At 43.6% G+C, this 23,895-nt stretch overlaps 2 protein-coding genes across 2 annotated transcripts; one reads left to right on the top strand and one right to left on the bottom strand.

Annotated features, from left to right (window-relative positions):
• Positions 1-3,861: 3,861 nt before the first annotated feature.
• On the top strand, positions 3,862-8,717 carry atf5a (activating transcription factor 5a). The gene is made up of 4 exons (XM_012867221.3): positions 3,862-4,178; positions 5,135-5,383; positions 5,689-6,868; positions 6,961-8,717. Exons 2-4 carry the CDS (start codon positions 5,242-5,244, stop codon positions 7,145-7,147), a joined length of 1,509 nt encoding a protein of 502 aa, XP_012722675.2. The 5' UTR covers positions 3,862-4,178; positions 5,135-5,241; the 3' UTR covers positions 7,148-8,717.
• Positions 8,718-10,074: 1,357 nt separating this feature from the next.
• Positions 10,075-23,606, bottom strand: stk36 (serine/threonine kinase 36 (fused homolog, Drosophila)). Its single transcript, XM_012867069.3, has 19 exons — positions 23,345-23,606; positions 23,114-23,254; positions 22,935-23,012; positions 21,688-21,818; positions 21,354-21,603; positions 21,044-21,137; positions 20,274-20,458; positions 20,023-20,189; positions 19,826-19,931; positions 14,762-14,893; positions 14,506-14,679; positions 14,327-14,418; positions 14,166-14,229; positions 13,861-13,959; positions 13,688-13,762; positions 13,492-13,609; positions 13,277-13,403; positions 12,005-12,185; positions 10,075-11,833 (listed from the first exon to the last, which is right to left on the bottom strand). The coding sequence occupies exons 1-19, from the start codon at positions 23,426-23,428 to the stop codon at positions 10,937-10,939; spliced, it is 3,195 nt and encodes a 1,064-aa protein (XP_012722523.2). The 5' UTR covers positions 23,429-23,606; the 3' UTR covers positions 10,075-10,936.
• Positions 23,607-23,895: the final 289 nt, after the last annotated feature.

Raw genomic sequence — 23,895 nt, forward strand, 5'->3', positions numbered from 1 at the left:
AGCCAGAACAAACAAAGAACTCTCTTTGCGAAATAAAAAGTTTACAGTATGTAAAAAAATTACTCCAGGTGAGTGCTGTGTGTTTTCTGGAACACTTTGACATCAGCCCACCAACCCTCGCTTATGTAAAAGCTGATTCCAACTCTCTTCCTCGAGAACTCCACACTTCAGTCCAAAGTAAAAAGCTAGAAACATGGGAAGTATGGGCTGTTCTAGATCAAGGTTATTATAATTACCAAAATAACGAAAACTAGGTGTAAAAAAAAAAAGCATTTTGTTCACTGAAATAAAAATAAAAATTACATTTGGCAAAACAAAAAAAGGAAAACTAGCTGAAACATTGAGTGTTCACTAAACTAACTAAAGCTAACTGAATTTATTGAGCAAACGTGCATAGTTTTTGTGTCTCATGCATTAGTATGAAGTCTAGTTTATGGTTGTAGTTGTTTTTCTTCTTCCTTGTACTGCATTACCAGCAGATGTCATTACGTCAGTCATCATCAAGTCTCGTGTTGCCACGGTCCGTCCACAGCATCATGTCAGGGAGAATGCACCAGAGTCCAATTTGGGATCACTTTGAATAAGACTGTGTTTTAGATAAAAGCAAGCGTCTTGAAGTGGAACAAGATCAAATATGTGAGAAATTATCAAAGGGGAACATTTAATAATTAAAGTTCACTTTAAATGCTCGCACAGGATGGCTAATCTAGCATACCTTGAAAAGGAGCATGCGCAACCCTCTTCCTTTGGAGGCTAAATTCTATTAATCTATACCACCTGCTTTGCCGGTGCTGTTATTGTGTATACTGAACTTTTGAAACTTACTCTCTCATATCTTTTATACTTGCTTGATATGTATGGTTGTTCATCTGCCCTAAAATAATGATGAACAAAAAAAAATCTATGACCATTTTCACAGATTTTGTTATGAACATCTATTTCTATTTTTTGCAGTCTTGCACCTACTATGTAACTCACATTACAAAAAAGACTAATTCTATAAATGAAACCAATAGAAACTAATCTTAAACTAAGCATTTTCAAAAACTACAAATGAAACTTGGCAAACAAATGCTAAAAAATGATTTAAACTAGAATAGAATTGAAAATCTCAAATCAAAACTAAAAAAAATAAAAACCAAAGAAAACTTGAAAACTATCAAAATATTCTAGCTAGGCGGAGCCAACAGGGGCCAGTGTAGAATTGGTCCTGGCCCCTGTTATGGCCCCTGTCCTGAAGACACAATATGAAATCAATTTCTTATGATAGTATGCACTGGCACAGACACTGAAACTGATTTGTCCCAATTTAATTTTTTCCTTAAAAGTTTTACTTTAACAATGATTTCAAAATTACAGCATTCTACTTTTGGCTTTAGCTGTATTAAGATAGGATCACAGTTTTTATCTGTTTGCAGTTCCAGAGCTGCAAGTGGCTCTTTGGCAAATATTGCCATGTTTTTTTTATTTTATTTTTTTTCAATATATATATTCTTTTGTTCTGCACCCCCATGAAAAAACATGGCATCCCTGATAAATTTGGTTTCAAACCACCGGTGGATACTTGAAGCCAGGAAACTGTAGTCCACAGTCCAAGGCGTGGTCACAGTTCCAGGTTATGGTGAAACAGAAGGCGGCAGATCTACGAGGCCCTTTGATTAATTGTTTTGATTCAGCAAGATTTCAGTATTTTTCAGCATTAAAAGCCTGTTTAGGTTCACACTGTAGAAATTGAATTGGATTTAAGTCCAGCCACTGTAAAAACTTAATTTTCTATTATTCTTCCAATTAGAGTCGGACCTGCTGATGTGCTTTGGATAATTGTTTTGCTGCCTAACTCTGGTTGGACGTGGTTCAGGTTAGGAAGATCGCAGATCATCACACCACCACCACCATGTTTGGTTCTGTTTTTCTGAAATGTTATGTTAATTTTATGTCTGATGAAATATCATTGGCCCCTTTGAAAAAGTCCACTTTTGTCTCCTCGGTCCGCATAATATTTTCCCAAACGTATTAGGAATCATGAACATAAATCTTTGCTAAAGGTGAGAAAGGCCTGTGTTTTTTTTGTTTTGTTGTTGTTTAGCTGTGTTTTTTTGCCCTGTAATGGTCCTATTGTTGTCTAGTCTCTTTGTAATTGTTAAATCATGAACACTCACCCTAACTGAGGAAAGCAAGGTCTTGGATAAACAGACAGATTGTACCTCTTAGTAAGGAAATAATTTTTTGATAAATTGTTGTTGTTTTTTTACTTCCTTGGGTTATCTAGGTCCAGAATTAAAAATTGCTTTATGATTTGAATTTTGTAAGTGTGACAAATATGCAAAGACGGAAGAAAACTATAAGGGGGTAAACAGTTTTCACAGCAATGCGCATTTAGAGTTTCCACTTTGAGCACAAACTGCTCCATTGTCAAGACACAATGTCATTATCAGGGCAAGTTAGAAGCGTCCCAGTGGACAAGTCATTTACGGGCCTATCAAGCTGTCACTTGAGCAGAACTGTAAATAAACCTATCGATTCTGGCAAAGAGATAATGTTTCAGAAATGCAACTCAGCAAATGGGATGGAGGAGAGGTTGGAGGGAGACGGCTGGTGTTAAAGAGGTGATCTGAGGGAAGAACAGTAGGTAAGGAGGAGAAAGAGAGAGAGAGAGAGATGCAAATCCCATGGCAACAGCAACCAGAAAACAAGTCTAAAATAGGGGCAGTGTCCGCTATTGCTATAGCAACAGAAGAGTAGCACACACTCAGCTTTGGGATTTGCTGAAAGAAGAAAAACAAAGCTTTAATTCTAACATAATCATTATTAATAGGCCTTGTCAGTCACTGTGTGGGCTGTATCTCCCTGAAATAGCCGCGCATAAAAAAAGATTATTCAGTCTCTATTTGGATAACAATTTATCATGTTGAATAATTAATCTCTCTATTTAATGACTTTCTGTCAATTCCTGCTACAAATTGCTTGTGAAACGATGAGCTAGCCAATATTAAATTAACACACGTCCATCAACATAATCATTTAAGTTAGAAGTATATTATTCAAATTAGGATAATAACGGCTATTAAAAAAAAAAAACTATATGATCAAATACATTAACTCCATATTTCATTTTTAAAAGCATTTTTTCTTAATTCAGGAAAAAGAAGTAAGATTGTAAAACTGAAAGCTAAGGTGCAGCTTCTTGTTAGTGTGGTAAAGTGTTGTACCTGTCACCACACCCGGTTTGTTTACATGAAACATGTGCACCGTCTGCACTGCAGCGAAAAAAAAAAAAAAAAAGATGACAGCACAATGACGCTTCACCTTCCCTGCCACTGTCCAATCATACTTCGCAGCGACCCAATTCCAGCCAATGAGAGGGCGGCAGTAGGAGTTGCCCAGCCAATAGGATTGAGCGTGGACCACTGATGCAACGGACCTGCAACAGCCTCCTACTGAACAACAAAACTCGCAACGAGTCAAATAGTACCCCCCCCCCCCAAAACAACATACAGTGATTTATGGTACAGAACTTTCTCTAAAGTCTATGGAGATAAACTATTTCAGTTGGAGGTTATGAACATTACCGCCCTGCTGAGCTTAGAAGCTTACAATGCTAGACCGTTTCTATTACATTTAATCCTTGACAAGAAAAAAGAAAAAGAAAAACACCGCCCGCATAGCCGACTTTCTATTTTCATGACTGCAGCTTAAAATTACTGTGGCGTGCAAAATTATAAGATTTATAGCATAACTTCACTGAGATGCTGAAATCCTAACTTTTCAAACAAGTCATCGTCGATGACAGCTGGCAGCGAGAGAGTGTGTGTGTGCGTCGTCCTTTGGTGGTCCTCCTCCGCGGAGGGAGGCGAGCAGGGGAGTGGGCGGAGTGATCCGCGCCGAACAACAACAACAACACGCTCTACGCCGGTGACGCAGTCGGTTGCTAGGTGTGAATGGACTGATGCTTTGTCTCGGCCAGGCGGCTCCTCAGTTTACAAGTCGACCACAACAAAGCAGCATCTTCTCCTCTCTGTTTACTTTTCTCTCTCTCTCCTCCTCCCGTCGTTCCGGGTTGCTCGGAGCTAAACATGGCTCTTTAAGTTCTTTGTTGACGTCGCTGGACACGAAGAGAAGTCGTGCTTTGCTTTAGCAACGCACCCCCAAGTGCACTACAGTTTCCCCGCAAGAATGGAGTAAGTCAAACTCTTCTACTTCGTCTCTACTTTTGTGGTTTGCAGCTGAGCGTCGGGTTTAGTTTACCTTTTTTTTTTTTTCCAACTTTCAACTTGATTTTACTACTTCTGTTTAATTATAGTGTCGTTGCCCAGTAGGTATTTCAACAAGCGTGTATTTCAGGGTTAAAAAACAGTTCGCTAATCTCTACTTTGCTGTAAATGGGCGCATCCAGCCTTATAATTGCATTAGATAAAAACATACATACTGTCACGTTCAGTTCCATAGTTTTGAATATATATATATATATATATATATATATATATATATATATATATATATATATATATATATATATATATTGCCCAGCACTATAGTGCTGGCAAGCAGAAGAAAATAAAGTTGGGTTATGTTGAAAATAACCCAATGACGGGGACAGCCTATAAATTGTCATGGATGTAATCTGAACCGTTTAAGTGATCAAGCAGGAGGATTAAATTAAAAGGAACCAGGATTGGATGCAGTTGATCTGCATTAATCCCATTTAACCACCAGGGTGCCTCTCACTTGAGACACATGGTTGCTGTGGAGCCTCAGCATCAACAGTTGGGCCCCTGGCAGCATCTCCGACAGGTCCCACGTGTTTTGGGATATCAAGTTTTTTTTTTTTTTTTTTTTTTTTTTTGCATTGAGGCCAGCTGAACGTCCAGAGGGGGGAGTTGTCTCTTCTGTATATGTGTATATTTGCTCTAAATGTGCTTGTTTGTGTCTGGAATAGTGTTTTTGTTTGCTTCTTTAATTAGGGGAATTGCCTGTAACTTTGTAGCTACAGCATCTAACGTGCAGATATCACTTGCAATGGGGGAGGGAGGAGAAGCACTGCTTATCACTGCTTATTTCAAAAGTTGACTGAACAATCCGGATGTTTTTAAAGTTGCACAGCTTTGTGACGCCCGGCTCCGCTTTGCCCCCGCAGGTTTCATTATGCTCACCCTGCCCTGCTCTCTGTGGCCCATCTGTCAGACCCCGCTCGCGCTCAGCGTATGCTCAGACTTGGACTAAGCCAAGGTGTCAACGGGCAAAATGATGGCGACGTCAGCTCCTGTTTGGAGGACTCTTCGTGTCTGCCCGGCAGACCCCCTCACTCTCTCTCACCCACAGGCTAGCCACAGCCAATCACAGGGGCGCAGGGGGGAGGTGTCAGAGGAGAGCCCGCATTTAATTGGTGAGTTGCAGCGAGTGCGTTTTTTTTTATATTTTTCCCCATTTCAGGTGGGCTCGGCACTGCAGCACATTCGTCCTCCTTGAACAGTAAGTATAAAAAACTAGCTATGATTGTTTTGTCGATATTCGGACGACTCGAAGAAAAAAAAAAGCCTCGACGTTTTACGATTGTCGATTAACTGCTAACTGATATATTTGTACGTTTTGTTTGGTTTCTCGTGGCGTTAACATTTTTTTTTTTTTTTTTTTTTTTTGTGTGTGTGCATCTGACAGATTGTAACAAACTGTTTTCCTCCTCCTCCACAGGTGATGGTCTCACCGACTGGATGACGGAAGAAGTGGATTTCTCCTCGTACCTCCCAAATCCTCCCTCCCCTCCCTCCTCCACCAATGCCTCCCTTCCCCCTTCACCCCTTCAGAATGATATCCAGGTGCCCTCTGACTTGGAGGTCATGACCTCTTTGCTGCAGGAGGAACTCGCCCAGCTGGAGGACTACTTCCTGTCTGAGCCCCTGCCCGAGAAAGGGCAGAGGCTGGGAAGATGCGACAGGGGTCCACTGGCGGCGGGTCCTCAGCCATTCGGTCAACTGCCATACGCCTCGTACTCTGCGTCCGCCCAATCGGAGCCCAACCCACTTCTTGTTACCCTGGCAACCGGAGAGCTGGACCTGCTGAGCATCTGCGGCGGGTCCATAGGGCGATCCAAAATTCCCAGACATGCCCCGTACAGCTGCAGCCGCCCCAGTGGGTGCGGTAGGAAAAGAGTCCTGGAGGGCGTGAGGTTCGGCGAAGCCTACGAAAGCGCCGCGTTGGCCTCCAAAGGGAGTAACTCAGGTAACGCTGCTGTGACCCTAGCCGGTAATTATGGCTGCGCGGAGGATGAGCAGCTGGTGGGCAAAAGCTACTGCCTGGGCAACGCCGTCGAGGTCCGACGATGCGCCGGCTTATCCAAAGACGAGAAAACCTGCTGCTTCACCCAAGACGCGACGAGCGGCGCCAAGGCCGCCGGCGGCGGATTTGGCTTCGGCGGAGCCCTGGACGCCGCCCAGAAGAAAGAGGACGTGCTGATGTACAGCATGAGGGAGGTCAGCAACGAGGCGCTGGGCGGCGTCAGGACCGGCGCGGAGGTGACGAAGGCCGCCGCCGCGTCGTGGAAGACCGGCGGCGACGACGGCTGCTACATCCCGGCGGCGCCTCAGTCCGAGGCCTACGCCAGCTTCTTGGGGAACATCGGCGAACAGGTGAAAACGGAGAGTCTGCAGCTGCTGCCGCCGCCTGATTTACACGGCACTTACCTCGAGGATCAGGCCCCAGAATGCTTTCTGATGGCGAGGGAGAGTCTGAACCTGGACACCTCAGGGCACAGGCAGCCTTGCAGGCTGAGGGAAGACCACTGCGCTGTGAAATACGAAGTCGACATCATTCCCCACGAAGGCGGGGAGCGGAAGCAGAAGAAGAGGGATCAGAACAAAACCGCCGCTCATAGGTAAACCCTCGTTCCTGCAGAATTCCTTAAACAGCCACAAGATCCTGAGAAAAAAAACAAAATAAAAATTCAACATCTTTTGCTTGACTTAGGTATCGGCAGCGAAAAAGGGCGGAGCTAGATTCCCTGGAGGAGCAGCTGCACTGCCTGGAGGGGAGGAACCGCGAGCTGCGAGACAAGGCCGAGTCGGTGGAACGCGAAATCCAGTACGTCAAAGACCTGCTGATCGAAGTTTACAAGGCGCGCAGCCAAAGGCTCAAGCAGGACACGACCGCGTAAACACAGCGCCGCTGCAAGTACACTCAGACCGGGCAAACGCCGGGAAAACGCGCAACTTCTTGTGTTTTTTTTCTGTTTCCTCGTGAACTGAATGTTTCATGTTGTTGATTTTGTTTGATGAGTTATTATTATTTTTTTTTTCGTTGGTGTTTTATATGGTGCGGGGGCCACTGCATGCTTTGCTGATGTGAATAGTTTTCTGAATTTTAAATCAGCACCTCATCTGTTTTTTGGCACTAAAATCACCCGAGCCTTCACTGTGGCGCTGCAAATGCTTTACCTGACAATCATCTTTAACAGATCTTCCTCTGAGTCTACTGAATGAATTGGGGTTATATGGGGGGGTGTAATGTCATTTAAACGGCAGGTTATGTATTTATTAATAGCCTTACATTGAAATTGATGTCAGCAATAGAAGCTAATGAGTTTTTTTTCTATTTAATTATTACTTTTGAAATAAAGTTGCTGTAAGTTATGGCAGTAGAAGGATTAGTGATTGTGTTTTTTGGTTTCTCTAACAAACATTCCTGTATTTTTTTTTTTTTTTTTTTTTCCCCGTTTTACTAATTAGAACTTTTAAGTTTTAAAATTTAAGAAAGATCCATCTTAATGTAGCTCCAAGTACGGTATTTAAGTTCACAATATTTCAAACTGTTTGCTCAATTTCTCTATTTACTAAACCGTTAATTGTACCAGATCAAACCACTGAAATGTTCAATTCATTCTGCGCAAACCAGTGCATCCACTAACTCTGCTTTATAAAGTAAACTGACATGTTTGATGTGTGACGGCTGTAAAGTTTACTTTGCAATAAATAAATCTGTTTTGCAGCTCAGGATAAATTGTCTGTCCTCCAGATCTATAAACATCAGCAGATTAATCATTGCAGGAGGTAACAGACTTGAAGCGTTTGGGTTTATCTCTCTCTTTCTCTTCTGTAGGATTTCACGTTTCCCTCTTGGATATATATATTAAAAAAAAAAAGGTTTTATATTGGGGTGCAAACATTGTAATCAGTAGTGTTTTTAGCAGCCTTCCTCTGCATGCTCTTGCTGTGTTCTCTAAGAATCAGATATGAGGACTTTCTCCTTAAACTGCTTAAGGCAATAAGTTTTATAAGCCTCCAGCTGCACTAATTTGTAACTTTTTATATGTTCAGGGAGTGGGGTGTGTGTTTTTTTGTTTCTTTTTTTTCTAGAAAAAAAAGGGAAAACCCCAAAAGGACCAGATGTAGTTATTTTTGAGCCTTGTGAATATTTTTGCGATTCATTTGCTATGTATAGAGAAACTGATTTTGCACATTTCTTTACCAAGCTTTTCTTTTATTCTTTGCACATTCCATTTTCCGACAATCACGTGTTGCTGTCTGCTTTTTTTTTTTTTTTTTTTGGCTCGACGCTCATGATGTTTTAACCCCCCCTGCGGTGTACTATCAACAGAAATAAGTTGAAACCAAAAATACGGGCCGACAACTAATTGTATCTCCTTGTTATTTTAAGGTCATCCACCGATGTACGTTTCTTTTTGTGTGGTGTAAACTATTTCCATTAAAAGAAAAAGAAAAAAAAAATGTCAACTCTAACCTGTGTGTTAATCCGAGTTTTTTTTTTTTTTTTTTTTTGGTCTTTCTTTCTAAATTACAACGGATTCAAATGGTTTTTACGCTACCGAGTTTGAGTTAAAAAAAACCAGTACGACTCATCTGGAAATTATTTGTTTCCTCCTTCCTTTAGTGATAATTTCCTATATTTTCTATTTTTCTATTTATTTGTTTTAGTAGATTAGGAAATGCAACGGGCCGAATCGCCAGAGAGGAGCAAATAAGAAAAGGAAAACCTAAAAACTTTAGCTTCCATCTAACATTATTAAGTTGATCGTAGTTTGGTTTGCTGCTAAATAAAATCAAATGTGTAGATAGAAAACGGATTGAACTGTTTGTTTGCCAATCGTCTGAAAATGGAGAATTTTCTCCGTGAGTCCTTGATCAATTAGGCCACTTTTCTTGATTGATGGGGAGGGGGGACGTTCGACTGCAGCTTTAAAATCAGTTTAAAACCAAATATAAAAAAATTAAAAATGAATGAAAGTGTCCCGGTCCATCCGGATAAATCAGCAGAGCATCCCGCGATCAGACCGCTAAAATGAAAGCGGCAGACATCGCCGCACTGCAAGGTAAAAAAACTTGTTGCGGCTAAGAAGATTGATTACTGCGGCTTTTTGGCAATAAAGGACAACTCAGTTCGGTCTATTTTAGAAATTAGGAAAGGAGGCATTGAAATATGAATTCCTCAATTCCACTCAATGCTCATACACAGAATCACAATACATAACAAAAGTCATGATCACGGCTTAGATGTTTATCCATTTCTCAAAATATATCAGCCTATATATAAGAAAAAATACGATTTTTCTTAGCAGTTCTACCGAAACGCAATTATATATATATATATATATATATATATATATATATATATATATATATATATATATATATATATATGTGTGTGTGTGTGTGTGTATGCGCAATTGTGTCCATTCAGTGTCATTGCTGGCTAATTAGTTACAGCTGCCTGCAAAGAAAAGTTAAATTATGTCCATTTTGACCTTTCAGATCCTCAAACTTGGTATTGAAGTATGTTTGAGTAAGGACTTATTCATGTGAGAAAAAAAAAAGTAACAAGCAGAAATGCCCTGCCAGGAAGGTCTTATTACTTGAAACCCAAGAAAACTAAATCAGAAAACAAATAGCTGTCAAACACACTTTACTGACATCTGTCCCTGCTGCTGAAAATAACGTTGTTAAGGCTTGTGTTTTAAAGCTGAAAAAAAAAAAAAACACAAAACACTTAACACAAACACTGCCCAATACGCTGGATATTAAATGTTTCATTTTTTGTGAGGTAAAATAATGAAACCACAACAAAACATTTTAAACTTGTATTGCTTTTAATGAGACATTTATCACGTCCGGCTCAACAGGAAACAGATGTGCGACGAGGTTCAAATAAAGAGAAACACAGCAATAACCAGGCTGCACTTTAATTGACGATGCTTTGATTCCGGTTCAGTGCAAGTCTTCTCTTGCACACACCTGCCATCGATTAAAGCAAAGCTAAATAGCCTCAGAGAAAAGTTGGCAGCGCAGGATCACAACAGTAGAAGACCTACAGGAATCTCTGCTTAGCACTGCTTGGGTTCTTGACATGGCAACAATCTCATCTATGACAGGTTTTTTTTTTCTCTCCAAGGAAAGAATTTCAGCTTGACAAAAACAGAACAAGACGACTGTACTACAGTCTGTAGGAACCCGACTTGAACTTTTAGGGCACAGTCCGAAACAGCACGGCACATCGCCTAAAGAACACTAACCCTAGCGTAGCTTGGTGGCGGCGGCATCATGGTCTGTGGAGTGGATTTCCACCTGGAGAACTAGACTTTCTCCAGGTGGACAGTTCAAAAGAGCAACAATCTTTAGGCGCCTGCTAGAAAGCTGAAGATGGACTTGACTGAATGCTGAGACTGAAGCTGCATAAAGCTGCAGCTTTTATATTTGAGAAAATGACATTTTTTACAAGGATCTGTGGGCTTTCTTATATATATATATATATATATATATATATATATATATATATATATATATATATATATATAAATATATAAATATATACGCTGTATATTTACAATAACCAGAAGAACAGTAAATTTTTTACAGCTTCAGTCTTTTTTTGCACAGCGAGACATTCTGAAACGATGCACTGCAGTGCTGACATCTACCTCCTGGCTGACTGCTCATTTTACTCCTTGCTGCATTGCATCCTGGTCCCTGCACAGCTTTAGAGCCGCCGTGGCCGCCTGTCTCACTGCGCCGTGTGAATCGGTGCAGGCGGCCCTGAGGAGCGAGCCGTACACATCTTCTTCGTCCAGCGCCGACGCCGCGCCGTCCACGTTCACCAGGTTTCCCAGGGCGGCGCAGCAGTGACGCCGCGTGACGGCATCGGGGTCGGAGAGCAGGCGGGTCAGCGCGGCCGCTGACCGCCGGGCTTCGTCCGTCCATCTCCTCCGCTCGTCTTCGCCAGCCGCCGCGTCGCCGGCTGCTCGGCTGCTGCGTGGACGCGCTCGTTTGCTTCGCCCTGAAGCGCCACCGCCGCTTGACCCCGCTTTGTACTTCGCCGCGACGCATCCCAGCCAGTTCCCCACAGCCCTGCACGCCACTCGTCGCACCTGCGAGCAGGGGTCGGTGAGACAGCCCGCCGTGTGCCCGAACACGTCAGCCGGCAGGGCGCCCGCTTCGTCGGGTCTCAGGTTGCCCACCAATCTACACGCGGCTTCTCTCGCCTGGTCGCACGAGTGAGTCAGCGCCTGCCGCAGCAAAGCGGCCTCAACACGTACCCGAGGGGCGCCGGGCAGAGAGGAGCAGCGGGCCAGTTGGGACAACAGATTCAGGAGCTCCACCGCCGAGTCCCACAGCGCGTCCTGCTGCAGCAGGTCGGAGAGGAGAGAGCCGGCAGTCCGGCTCAGAGTCGTCGGGCGTTCGGAGGCGGCCGGCTGGTTGCTCTGAGGCGACGAGAAAAAGCCAGAAGCCTCTTCTCCCACGCGGGACACAGAGCGCTCAGGATCGCACAACAGCAAGCGGCCCAGCAGGGAGAGAGGCAGCTCCAGCAGAGAAGGAGGCGATGTCTGGATTACCTGCAAAGAGAACTTGTCACGACACTCACACCCGACAGCAAACATCCCCGCCCGTCCACAGCGCTACAGGTTAAACTGACACGAGCGCAGTGCAAGAGTCTGCATCGCTGCGCTGCGTCAGACCTTTGTCCGCCGCCAGAGGCCTTTACGGCCGCACGAGAGAGCCCTGACCTGCAGGAGGCTGGAAGCCACGCGGCAGCTGTCGTACACCTGCAGCACCGCGGACATGCTGTGCGACGGCAGGTCCAGAGCGAACGGGAAGCAGAGCAGGTGGCAGCTCAGCGTGGACAGGGTGTCGCCGCTCGGCTCCGTGTCAGCGCTCCCGGGGGGACACTCGGCTAATAAATGACGACTGCGGGGTATAAAAGATGCTGTTGTTAGCTTACACTGCTGGAGGCGTGTTGGGTCGAGGATTTCTGATCCAGACGCCGCATGAAATGATTCACCATGCCTTTCAGAAGCGTTTACACCCCTTAAATGTTTACACATTTGGTTAAATTACAACAATGCTATTTGTTTTATTAGGATTTTAAGCGAGAGGCAAATAAAGTGCCGCATAATTGCAAAGTGGAAGCAAAATGATACGGGATTCTGTGCAGACCAAGAAATAAAACGCGAGGTGTGCATTCACTCTTACGCTTTACTCTGGCACCCCTAAATAAAGTCACACAATTGGTAAACAGTCAACCCGTGTGGATTGAATCCCAGTTAAAATCCAGCTGTCCTGTGAAGGCCTCAGCGGTTTGTCAGAGAACATTACTGAACAAACAGCATCATGAAGCCCGGGGAGGACAAAAGACGGGTCAGGCCCACAGCTGAGGGGATTGTTAAGAACGGGGTTAGGTCATGAAACACTTTCCGAAACAGACGGGTCGGGAGAGGGGAGGATTTTTCAGAGGAGCAGCTGAGAGGCTCAGATCCACAGCTCAGCTTGGAGAATCAGCTGAGAGGACAAATAATGAGTCGTGCGCTTTTAAAAGTGTGGCCTTTGTGGCTATACTGTTGAAAGACGTTTGCAGTTCGCCATATGCCAATGTAGGGGCAACAGCAAATATGTAGAAGAAAGCGCTCTGGTCAGATTGGACCTTTTCTCAAAAGGACGTGTTGAGTGCAACTAATACATTTAGTTCGCTGCATATCACCCTAAACACACACCGTCGTGATACTGGGATGCTTTTCTTCAGCAGAACGTAGTTAGAGTTGATGGGCGCATAGATGGAGCTACACAGAGGGGAACCCAGGGGTGGTGGGGGGAAAGCCCGTTAGATACAGCCAAAGTTAAACATTAGTTACAGAGCAACAGATTCAGATCAATGAAAATTATATATAATTTTCTGTCCATGGCACATTTATGCACTACTTGGTGTTGGTCTATTATTTTTTTGTTAAAAACTCACTGAATTAAGGGGTGTAAATACTTTAAAGGCATCGTAGGACACTAACCAGTCGTTGCCAAGCAACCAGGAGAGTGTGTATACACTTTTGGATTGTTTGTCAGAAAAAAGAGGAATGCATGAGTATGGGTCCCTGGTGAAGAGGAGCAGCACAACAGACAGAAAGGAGTAAAGTCCTGAAAGACAGAAAAATAAAAAAAACATCTTTAACTTTTTTTTTATTTACCAGGTGGAGTTTTATGGTTTTAGGGTTTTGGATTTTACCGTCTGCTGAAATGAAGTCCAGGTTTGGTGTCGCGCTTGAGAGGGAAGAGCCGACCTTTTTCCAAAAGTCCACCAACACGAGGGGATCTAACTTGGATGACGCTGAAGCATTTTCAAGCTGAAGGGAAAACAAACGGCAGACAATCACAGTGGCGAGCCCATGAAAGGTTGTATTTCATTTTAGCCAACGTCTAACCTCAGAGAGTGTGTGCAGGAGCAAAGACAGGAGCCCGTCATACTGCCCCCAACCAGGAGGCGGCAGCGCCAGCGGCTAAAAGGGCAAAGAGAGAGAGAAACACGCTGCAAACAACTGGAAGAAAGTTTCAACTTTAACGAATGACGCATTGCTCATTTGATTCAGGCCAGTACCGAGGGATGCATTTCCAGTAAGGCGGTCAAATTCTCCGGATCGACAAAAACATCAACACCATGCTGTGTGAAGAGAGCTAGAACAGAAGCAGCCAGTGGCTAAAAAAACAAACAAAACAAAGAAAACACATTAAAATCTAATGTGATTCAAGGAGAAACTTGAACTCATAAAATACTGCTAGCAACACAAAAACAAATTAATTCAACAAAGATGTCATGTTTTACTTCAGCTAAAAATTTCAAAAATTCTATAAACTGTCGTTTAAATTTTGAAAACAGCTGGATAGGTTTGGGTGGATGCTCACCGCCAGCGCAGTGAGATTCGGCTGGCTGAGAATCGTCTTGAAAGCCTCGGTGAACTCTTCCTGTCTGCAAGATAAAACCAGAGGAAAATGTGTGACTGTCAGCCTCTAGGTATGCTGTAATCAACAAAGAAAGAAAGAAAGAAAAATACGTCAAATCACACCTAAGCTCCTCTTCCACCCAATCACAATGCCTTTCCCAGTAGATCAGAACACATTTAATCATTTCTCCGAGTGTAATCAAGTTCTTCTGCTCCTAAGAAAGGAAAATGCAAAAAATATTCACGGGTATTCTTGTGCAACTAATTTGTTTTAAACGTGCTTCTCCAACAGAGAAATTAACCTTGAGAAAATGGGAGTTTGAAACAGAATCTCGGATCAGCTCGAAGAGGGCTTGTGGGAGACGAAGTTCACAGCGGATGTAGAGAGACCCCTCGAGCTCGGGAGTGAGGATCAGGTTCTGCAGGACCTTCAGTAGACGCTCAATCTGCACATTTACTTCACCAACACCTGTTAGCTGGACAGAAGAAGAGTGACTTCTACAACGTTTTGAGGCAGAAATATTGGTTGAATTGTTGAATCACAATGTGCCCAGCTACCCCAGCCTGAAACGCTGTGATGTTGGATTTAATATGGAAAACGATGTCCTTGTAGCTCATCGTCCTTTTCTGCTGCCTGCCGGGTTCTGTTTCCTGGACGAGGTTCTCCCAGAACCTCTCGCTGTCAACATCCTAAAGGAATAACATGAATTATCTTCTCACATTAATCATCTCTATGTTTAAGTATTTATGCCTATGTTTAAGCCTTGCATAAGTATTCACACACCTTCGACTTTGAATTAGTTTATTAGGATACGGCACAATGTCTTTCATAATTGTAAAGATGAAAAAAAAGGATATAGTTCTCTGGCGTGTTGTGCATTTGAAATTAGTCGCCTTTTCTTTGATATATTGAAATAAGACCAATGCAACTAACTACCCTCAGAAGTCACATGATTACTAAGAGTTCATCTTTCTGCAGTTGATTCTCAGCATATCTATGGGTGTGAAGGAACCAGCTAATCTAATTTGAAGTTAGTTCTAGAGCAATAGAGGATAAACGTATCAAAAAGGTTAAAATATAAGTAAACAAATAACAATACAACCAGAGAAAGTATTGCACAGTCATTGGTAATATTATATGGCATATTCAAGTTAAATAGAGGAAAGACAGCAGCCGATTCGCACAACAATGGGAGAAAAAATGCAATAGGCATGATAGTACAGCAACATCTCAGAGTAGCCAGGGCGTGTGTAAGTGTACCTTAGCATCTGAGAGACTAATGATAATGAGATAAGAAATGCAATATTCCATTAAACAGAGGAAAACACAGCAGCTGATGTGCACAACGAAGTTAGAAAAATATACATGACTGTACAAGCAACACCCAGGCTAGCAAAAAAAGTGCGCAGATGGACATCAGCATCTGAGAACCCGTGCATCCATTAGCACGTTTGTAAACACTTATTGAGTCTGCTGTGAACAGCAGAGATTATAAAGTCTAACAGCGGCTGTGAGGAAGGATCTCCAGAAGCGCTCCTTTGAGCATCTAGGATGCAGCCGTCTCCAGCTCTGAAACAGCTCCATGCATCGGGTTAGAACATTTTCCATCAATTAAGTGATTTTTCTTCCAGTCCTTTGGTCTCTCACCACCTGCACTGGATCCAGGGGGAATCCCAGGACAGAGCTGGACCTCCTAATGAGCTCACCCAGCCACATCTTCTCAGCTACAGATAAGTTGCTGCTCCAACAGACCACACTATAGAAGATGGCTGATGCCACCGGGGAGTTAAAGAAGGTCTTCAGGAGTGCCCCTTGCACTTGAAAATACCTCAGCCTCCTCCTCAGCAGGTAGAGTCTGCTCTAACCCTTCCTGTGAAGAGCATCAGTATCATGTCTCCAGGCTAGTTTATTTTTCAGGTGAACACCCAGGTACTTATAAGGGTCCACTATAGCCCCATTTACAATACCCTTGTTAAACCGATCCATGCCGAGTTTGGACCAAGTTTGGATCAGTTAACCAAGCCGAGCTTGGTTCTGACGATTGTTTACAGATCACGCTAGCACGGTTCCTCGCCTCCTAGTGACGATCTACTGTACTACTGCTCTCTAGGATTGAAGGAAGGACTCAAGCGAATCAAAATGGCAGCGCCCGGCTTTTGGGACGTGGATAAAACAAACAAACAAACGTCTAATCAGGGCTTACAGGAAACAACGACAGATGTTGAGGTTCATCACACTGCTTAGCAGAATCATCAATGGAAACCGTGTGGCACGGTAGGGAAGCTAGTATTTTTCTGAATGTCTGAAACCGCAAAATTAGTCAGCTGACTGTAAGGGGGATGACGCGATCTGCTCATGCGCTCTCTGTTATCTGAGAACCGTGCCACTGAAAAACCGTGCCAAGCCCACCCATCGAACTGGTCTGGATTTAGCGCAGTCCGGTTGTGTCTGGCATGGTCCAGTTCAGTTTGCGATCCATTTACACTCGAAAGTTATCTCAGTTACCGAGCTCGGACTGGTCTCGGCACGGTTAAAAAAGGTAGTGTAAACGGGGAATTAGTCAAAGTCAGTTCGCTCCTGCTCCATCATGCTGCCACAGATGTAGGACCTTGGAAGGTTTTCCCCGATTGCCTTCTGGAGTTCGGGGCCTGGTGGAGCGGGCCACCTAGCCGGGGTCTGGGCTGGGGATGGACGTTGGGTCTCGAGGATCGGCTGGGGCTGGCGCTTCTGCTCTCCTGCGGAATATGGGAGTATGGAGGCCAGGGTGTGGGGGAGGTAGCTCCTCAGGGTTCGTGGGGTGGGCTATGGTTGGCTGGGCTGTTCGGTTCATGTTGGCCCAGTCTCCGGACGGATGGGCTAGGATTGGGGTAGGGGGTTAGGACCGAGTATGGACCGGGTAGGTTGGGTTGTGGTGGTCCCCCCCCCCACCATCTTGATGATGGTGCTCACCTCCCGGGTCTGGATACCCCTCTGGGAGTATAAGATGTGTGTGGTGAGTGTGAGTGCATGTAGTGCGTCCCCTTTTTCTTTCTTTTTTGGGTAAGAGTGTTCGCATGTGGGGGACACTAGGATGGGAATGCGTGAATGTGACTGTGTACCTGGTTTTCTGTTTGTCTTTTTGTCAGATTGGGTTTGGGATGCCCCCTCTCCTGGGGCATCTCAGGTCTCCACTAAGTGTGGAGCCCATCACCCCGTCATGCTCCACTCCGTTGGCTTGTGCCTTAGCCCACTGGTGCGTCGGTGGTCCTCTGTGTCCTGGACTAAGTGCTCGGGCGGGCGCTGGCTTGCTCCTGGCGGCTGCTTCGTGAGGCCTGGGCCCCCTGTGATTCTGTCAGGGCCCCACCGGGGGACAGGACGCTCCTGGGCCTTGGATCTTTGCGCCCCTGAGTGAATCCACTCCATCATAGCTGGCTGCCGGCAGAGCCCACGGGCTCGTCCCCGCAGCTCCTGGGGGATTCGGCTCTGTTGGTGTTGGGGGGTTTCCTGGGGCTCCTCTCTGCTCTTTCCTGGGATGGGGGAGGTAGCTTTCCCTGTATTGGCCTCTCTTGGGCACCTTTGCTCGGGGGGTCCCTTCAGGCATCTGGGGTTTTGGTTTCCCTGGCGTCTGCCTTGGTGCTCTGGGGCCAGGTCTTTGGCTCCTCACAATGACTATTGAGCATTTTTCTCATGGATAAATCTTACATACACAAGCGCACTCTCACAAACACCTACAGATGCTTGGATTCAGGTGCTTACAGATTCACTTCTATACAGAAAACCCCTATCATTATTTTCAGCTGTCAGTTTATACATCTCGTATTAAATAATACTGTATATTCTTCAGTGATGATATCAAGACATTGGTTGTTTGTACCTGTAATACTTTATGGGTTTGTTTCGCTGTTCTTTTTATATCTCTCTTTGCAGGTGTAGAAGCAGACTCAGAGGATGTTATATTGCTCTCTCCCTTTCCTCTCCTCTTTTTCTTTCACTTTTCCTCCCTTTTAGCATTTTGTCTCATCGTTTTCTCTTCTTTTTTTCCTCGCTTACCTTCTCCACACACACAACAAAAGTAAGCTTCCTGGATGTTAACCACTTTCAGTGAGGTGGGTCTGCATCTGCGATAGTCCACCATCAGCTCCTTTGTTTTCCCTGCATTTAACCTGAGGTGGTTCTGTTGGCACCAGCCTACAAAGCTCTGTACCCGCTGTCTGCACTCATCATCTGTGATGACACCAACTATGGAAGAGTCATCAGAGAACTTCTGAAGGTGGCTGCCTGGGGAGCTGATGGAGAGGTCCGCAGTGTTGAGGGTGAATATATACAAGCCAAAACCCCAAGCTTTAAACATCTCACAGAGCTCTGTTCAATTTGTTATCTGGCGAAGGCAAGAGGCTCGCACAGCTCGGAGACTAAAAAGACATGGCCGCCCCTCTAAACTGACAGTCTGAGCGCTCATTCTCCCAAAGCTTAGGTGAAAAGCTTTGTGAACAGAACCACTATTGGGATGAACCAAAAAAAAATCTGGTCAGCAAGAAGAAAGCCATTAGAGGCTCTGTTTAAAGTTTCCCAAAACCCTTGCAGGCGGCAAGGCAAACAAGTGGAAGAAGGTTCTTCAAATGACACCAAAACTAAAAGTTTTTTTGGGCAAATTTAATATGGTATGTGTGGAGAATAATTATCCCTATGCATGAACCTAAACAAATGATGTTGTTTACTTCTCTTATTCTACTGAGTTATCCTACTATTCTCCTATTTGCATAATTTGTTGTTTTTTCAACCTTTTGTTCTCACTGTCTATTTTCTCTACACTTGCTCTGCGTTCTGTGACACCATGCAGGGGGGTTGATCATCTGCCATTACCATATAACATAGAAAAGATTCCTGGATCAGTGTTTCTGTGCTTTTTTATGTCTCTGCTCTGTCTTCTCTAACCCACAGTCGGTCTCGGCAGATGACCGTTCACACTGATCCTGGTTCTGCTGAAGTTTTCCTCCCTGTTAAAGGCGAGTTTTCCTCTCCACTGTCGCTTCATGCATGTTCAGTATGAGGGATTGCTGCAAAGCCATCGACAATGCAGAGTACTGTCCAATGTGGCTCTAGGCTCTTTCGGGAGTGAATGCTGATTGTCAAGACTCGATGCAATCTGTTGGGTTTCCTTTGATAGGACATTTTTTGACCATTCTGTCTGTATGATTTGATAAAATTTGACTTTGTGAAGTGCCTCGAGATGACCTGCGTTGTGAATTGCCGCTTTATAAATAAAATAATTTCATTGAATTTATGAGGATGGAACACTTTTGTTCAGCGGACACAAGGAAACAGGTCACAGTTGACCTGCAAATGTAGATGACGGACAGGAGAACCCGAGCGGAAAACCTTGTTGGAGGCTGCAACAGACTTAGGGACTGGGGCAGAGGTTCACTTCCCAGATGCAAAAAGAGTAAACATACAACCAGAGCACAGTAGAAACACTTCACAACTATGGACTACTATGTTTTGGCCTACGGTATTAAATCCAAATGAAATATGTTGAAGTTTGAGGTTCTGATGTGGCAAAATGTCAAATGTTTAAAAAAGGTATGACTACAACATTCGCAAGGCACTATACACAAGCAGAGCCAAAGCTGAAGGTCGCTCACCTGGCTGAGGAGCGTGGCTGGTCTGTCTTTACTCCCTCTCCAAACGAGCCTTGGCCCAACTTCAACAGAGGGGAACTCTTGTTCATAATCTCTGCTGATCTGACCCCTGATGAGGAAATGACCACAAATATTAACAGTGTCTCGGAATAATTCAGTCGTAGTTGCTTAATCGCTTCGAAAGCTTCCGGAAACAAAACCTTTGTTTTGATGTAGCGCATGCTTTGCTATTTAGGTTCATGCTTTGATTGGCAGCTGTGACGACCAACTGGCCGGGTACACTGGGAACTTCAGTGGTGACGACGCACACCTCAGGGGATGCTGTCACTGTGGCAGACTTCCCCCTTTCGCGTCCCTCCTTCTTTTTCTGTTAAAGGACACCAAATGGGATAAATGAGCGCAAGCATCTCCAAATGATCTCAGAAACCCAAAACAATAACCGCTGGCTCACTTTTCCACCGTCTCCGCCTTTTGCGTCCCTCCCTTTGTTCTCCATCTGCTCCCTGACCTTTCTCAGTAACCCGCCCTCTCCCGATGACGGCACAGACTTTTCTGCCACTTGCTTCAGTTTCAGCGCCACCACGTCTGGGCTGGGCGTGACAGTCAAGGGGCTGAAGAGGTTTGTGTCTGACAGCACTGCCATCGCCACAGAAATAAAGTTATTCAACTCAAGACATGTACAAGATCTGAAACAAAAACAGCCCTGTGGATAGTCCTTTAAAGCTGTTAGCGAGACTGCTCTGTGAAAACAGTTAAACTCAGGGGCTAAAACATACAGCCGGTCACCCATAAAAATCTCTCATGGTCAGTTTTTCTGTTTTTTTTTAATTAATTAGTTATTTATTCGAGATAAAATCTACCCTTCCAAAAACAAGCTTATGTCCGCACGTTACCGCTGGTGAAGTCGCATAAGGCAAATTTTGTGTGGTTCCCAGCAAAACCTTTGAGACATATGTGAAAATGCTACACGGATTTCAGAAAAATCTAGCTTTGATCTTTGTGACTGCTGTGATGTCGTTCAATCCAAATACGTAAAGAGCACACATTTTCTTTCTTTTTTTGACTGTGCTTCTTCAAAACATTGCACTGTATAAAACGCTGAGGTGTAAATTCGTACTTCATTAGTCAAGTGTCTTCAAATAACATGAATGCATATTTAGTATAACAGCAAAATCATTAAATAATTACCTTTAAGGATAAAATAAATGGTTTAGGTATTACCTAAAACACCATCAGCAACAAAGGGATGGTGCAGGAGGTCTGGCCATGACAAGCGTTTCTGCGGGTCTTTAGTCAACAAACCCTTCAGGAAACTCTGTGAAAGACATAACGGATTGAGCTATCGATTCTTGATTTGTTTGTTTGTACTGGTTGGGATGTGAGTGGATGATCATGAAACTGAACGTGCTCATTAATATTCTGGCCATCTGTTTGCTGTTACACAGATCAAGTTGGTTCAGCCCCCCTGACTTATTGGAAACTTTAGGATGTTTACGCTGTTGACGTTAAAAGGAATTTGGCTGTGCTGTACCATGCAGCTGTCGCTCATCGTCTCCGGCCACTTGACCTGATCTCTCACAATGAGCTGCACCAAGTGGAAGATGGAGTTAGTGTAGAACGGTGGCACCCCCGTGTGGAGTTCATACAAAATGCAGCCCAGAGCCCAGAGATCGGCGGTGTGGTCATACGGCTTCTCCTCTACAATCTCGGGAGACATGTACAGCGGTGTTCCCTTGATAGAAGTCAGGACCAGGGTGGAGACACTCATTGCTCTGGCAAACCTGTGGCAGGATTTTGAGTAATTAAGATAGATTGGAAATGCCTTTTTTTTAAATAATTAATTAAAAGTTGGAACCTCAACGTACCCAAAGTCACAGAGCTTCACCACGCCACTTTTTCCTAGCAGGATATTTTGTGGTTTCATGTCTCGATGAAGGATGCGATGGGAGTGTAAATAATACAGAGCTGAGACCAGCTGGCAGGCTATCTCCCGCACCTTAAAAAAGAGGGGAGTAATTAAATATGCATTACATACAATCAGTCAAAGTAGATCTAATTAAAGGAAATCATTAGATATGTCAGATCCCTGAATCTTCTGATCTGACAAGGGAAGAAATTAAACACCTATTAATTAACGTTGTGCTTTTTCATTTCTTAAATACATTTATATACCCTGTCCTTGCACATGACCATGGCAGCACATAAAAAGAAAGAATAAATGTCTAGCTTTAAAAAAAACTAGAAAAAGGAAAAAGATAAAGCCTATAAAGATGTGACACAGGACAGATGAGAATCATTGTTCAGATATTTATATGGTTTATGTCTGATTAATTCATACTTCAGAGTTGGGTAGCCAAACAACTAAAAATAGAATTAATATTTTTTAATAATAAAATATGAATAGCAAAAACAATAATTTGACTTTAAGATATTACAATAAAGCCTGCCTGTTTGTTTAAAAAAGTATGATGATGATAAGTCTGGTTTAAACAAGACTTCCACTAAAGGAAAAATTAGATGTCAAGCTTTTTTGGTGATACTTTTTGTTTAGATATTGCCCTTAAATGTTGCTTAGGTCCCATCATAAAATAATGAACAAAACATTGGGTTTTCAGGACATAATAACCGGACCCAGATTTAAGAAAAATGTAGTTAAATTTGAAAATCTTCTGCTTCTCTTTTGTGATCGACAATAAGAAGGAACATAGAGGATGGTAGGCGCTATACACTGTAGATGAGACCAGAAGGCCTAAATAGGGAACTTAGATAGATGAAAACAGATCAGGTTTATGACAGTCTGAGACAACCTTTGTCAGACAAAAATAGTTGAAACTAAGATTCAATAATGATTGAATCTAAGAATTCCACAAAATATTTTCATTTCCTAATTTAGAGAATTCATTTGCCATAAATTTATTGTGTTTTATCGTGTTGGAAAAGGTCACCGTACTCTGGCAACTGCAGGTATTATTACTTTATTAATGAAGTGCTTTAAAATCATTCTGCTGTTATATCATGGTTAAAAGATTTAAAAGGTCTGGGTTAAGCCCCGATGTTTCTGGGCCCTACTGACGCCTCTGGATCATAATAACCTCATGATGCCAGTGAATACCTGGCTCTCTGGCAAGCTTCCGTCATCCTCCAAAACCTGGAACAGCTGGCCCTCCGCATACTCGGTGACAACCACAACCTGTTACAAACATGGAGGAGATTCGTTGTCCAGGGATCGGGAAACCAGAACCAGATCTAATAATGTTACAGGGACATTTTTTTTTTTACTGAACAGAGTACCTCGGTTTCAGTCTCAAAGCTGTCAAAGAGCTGCACTATATTTGGGTGCTGAAGATCTCTCATGATTTCTATTTCCCTCTTCAGACTTCGCAGCTCTTTTTCCGACCGACCCACTTTCGGCATAAACTTTAGAGCGACAACCTACAAGGAGAACCCAACGCAAACAGTGAGACGGGAACCATAACAAACACGACAATTAAAAAAAACAACTTTTGATCAAAGAAACTTTACTTGGCCGGTGAACTTTTTCCTCCCCTTGTAAACTCGGCCGAAAGAGCCCTCTCCCACCAGGTTCAGGACGTGATAGGACTCCATGTGGACCACCTCACCGTTCAACCGAAACAAACGATTAATGTGGGAAAAACGTGCAACTTACTTAATACAAGGTGTCAACGACAAACGACGGCGCTTTTTGATACATTTGGAAAGAGGCAAAACTAATGCGCTGCTGAGTTTTTGCGTAACTGCAGATAAGTCAAGCTACTTAACTGCCTAATGATACAAATTCCTTTTTAAAAAAACATTTAGTTTGACTTTTCATACTAAACATTAAACATTAGGATCCGTAATACGTGTGACATTTTATGACACTATATCAATAATAAACAGACAGTTTTAAATAGTTTTAAAACGTTATGAAAATATAAAACCAGGCATTTCTGTGGACAGAAAAAACGTTGGAGAGGGGCCCTGAGCCTAGCGACAGTGGTTGCGTTCCTAGCAACAGGCTCTCCGGGAGGAAAACAAAGCCCCGCGTGACGGGTATCGCGCCAAAATCTGCA

This window comes from Fundulus heteroclitus, chromosome 11 (assembly GCF_011125445.2).
Source record: "Fundulus heteroclitus isolate FHET01 chromosome 11, MU-UCD_Fhet_4.1, whole genome shotgun sequence".
NCBI lineage: Eukaryota > Metazoa > Chordata > Actinopteri > Cyprinodontiformes > Fundulidae > Fundulus > Fundulus heteroclitus.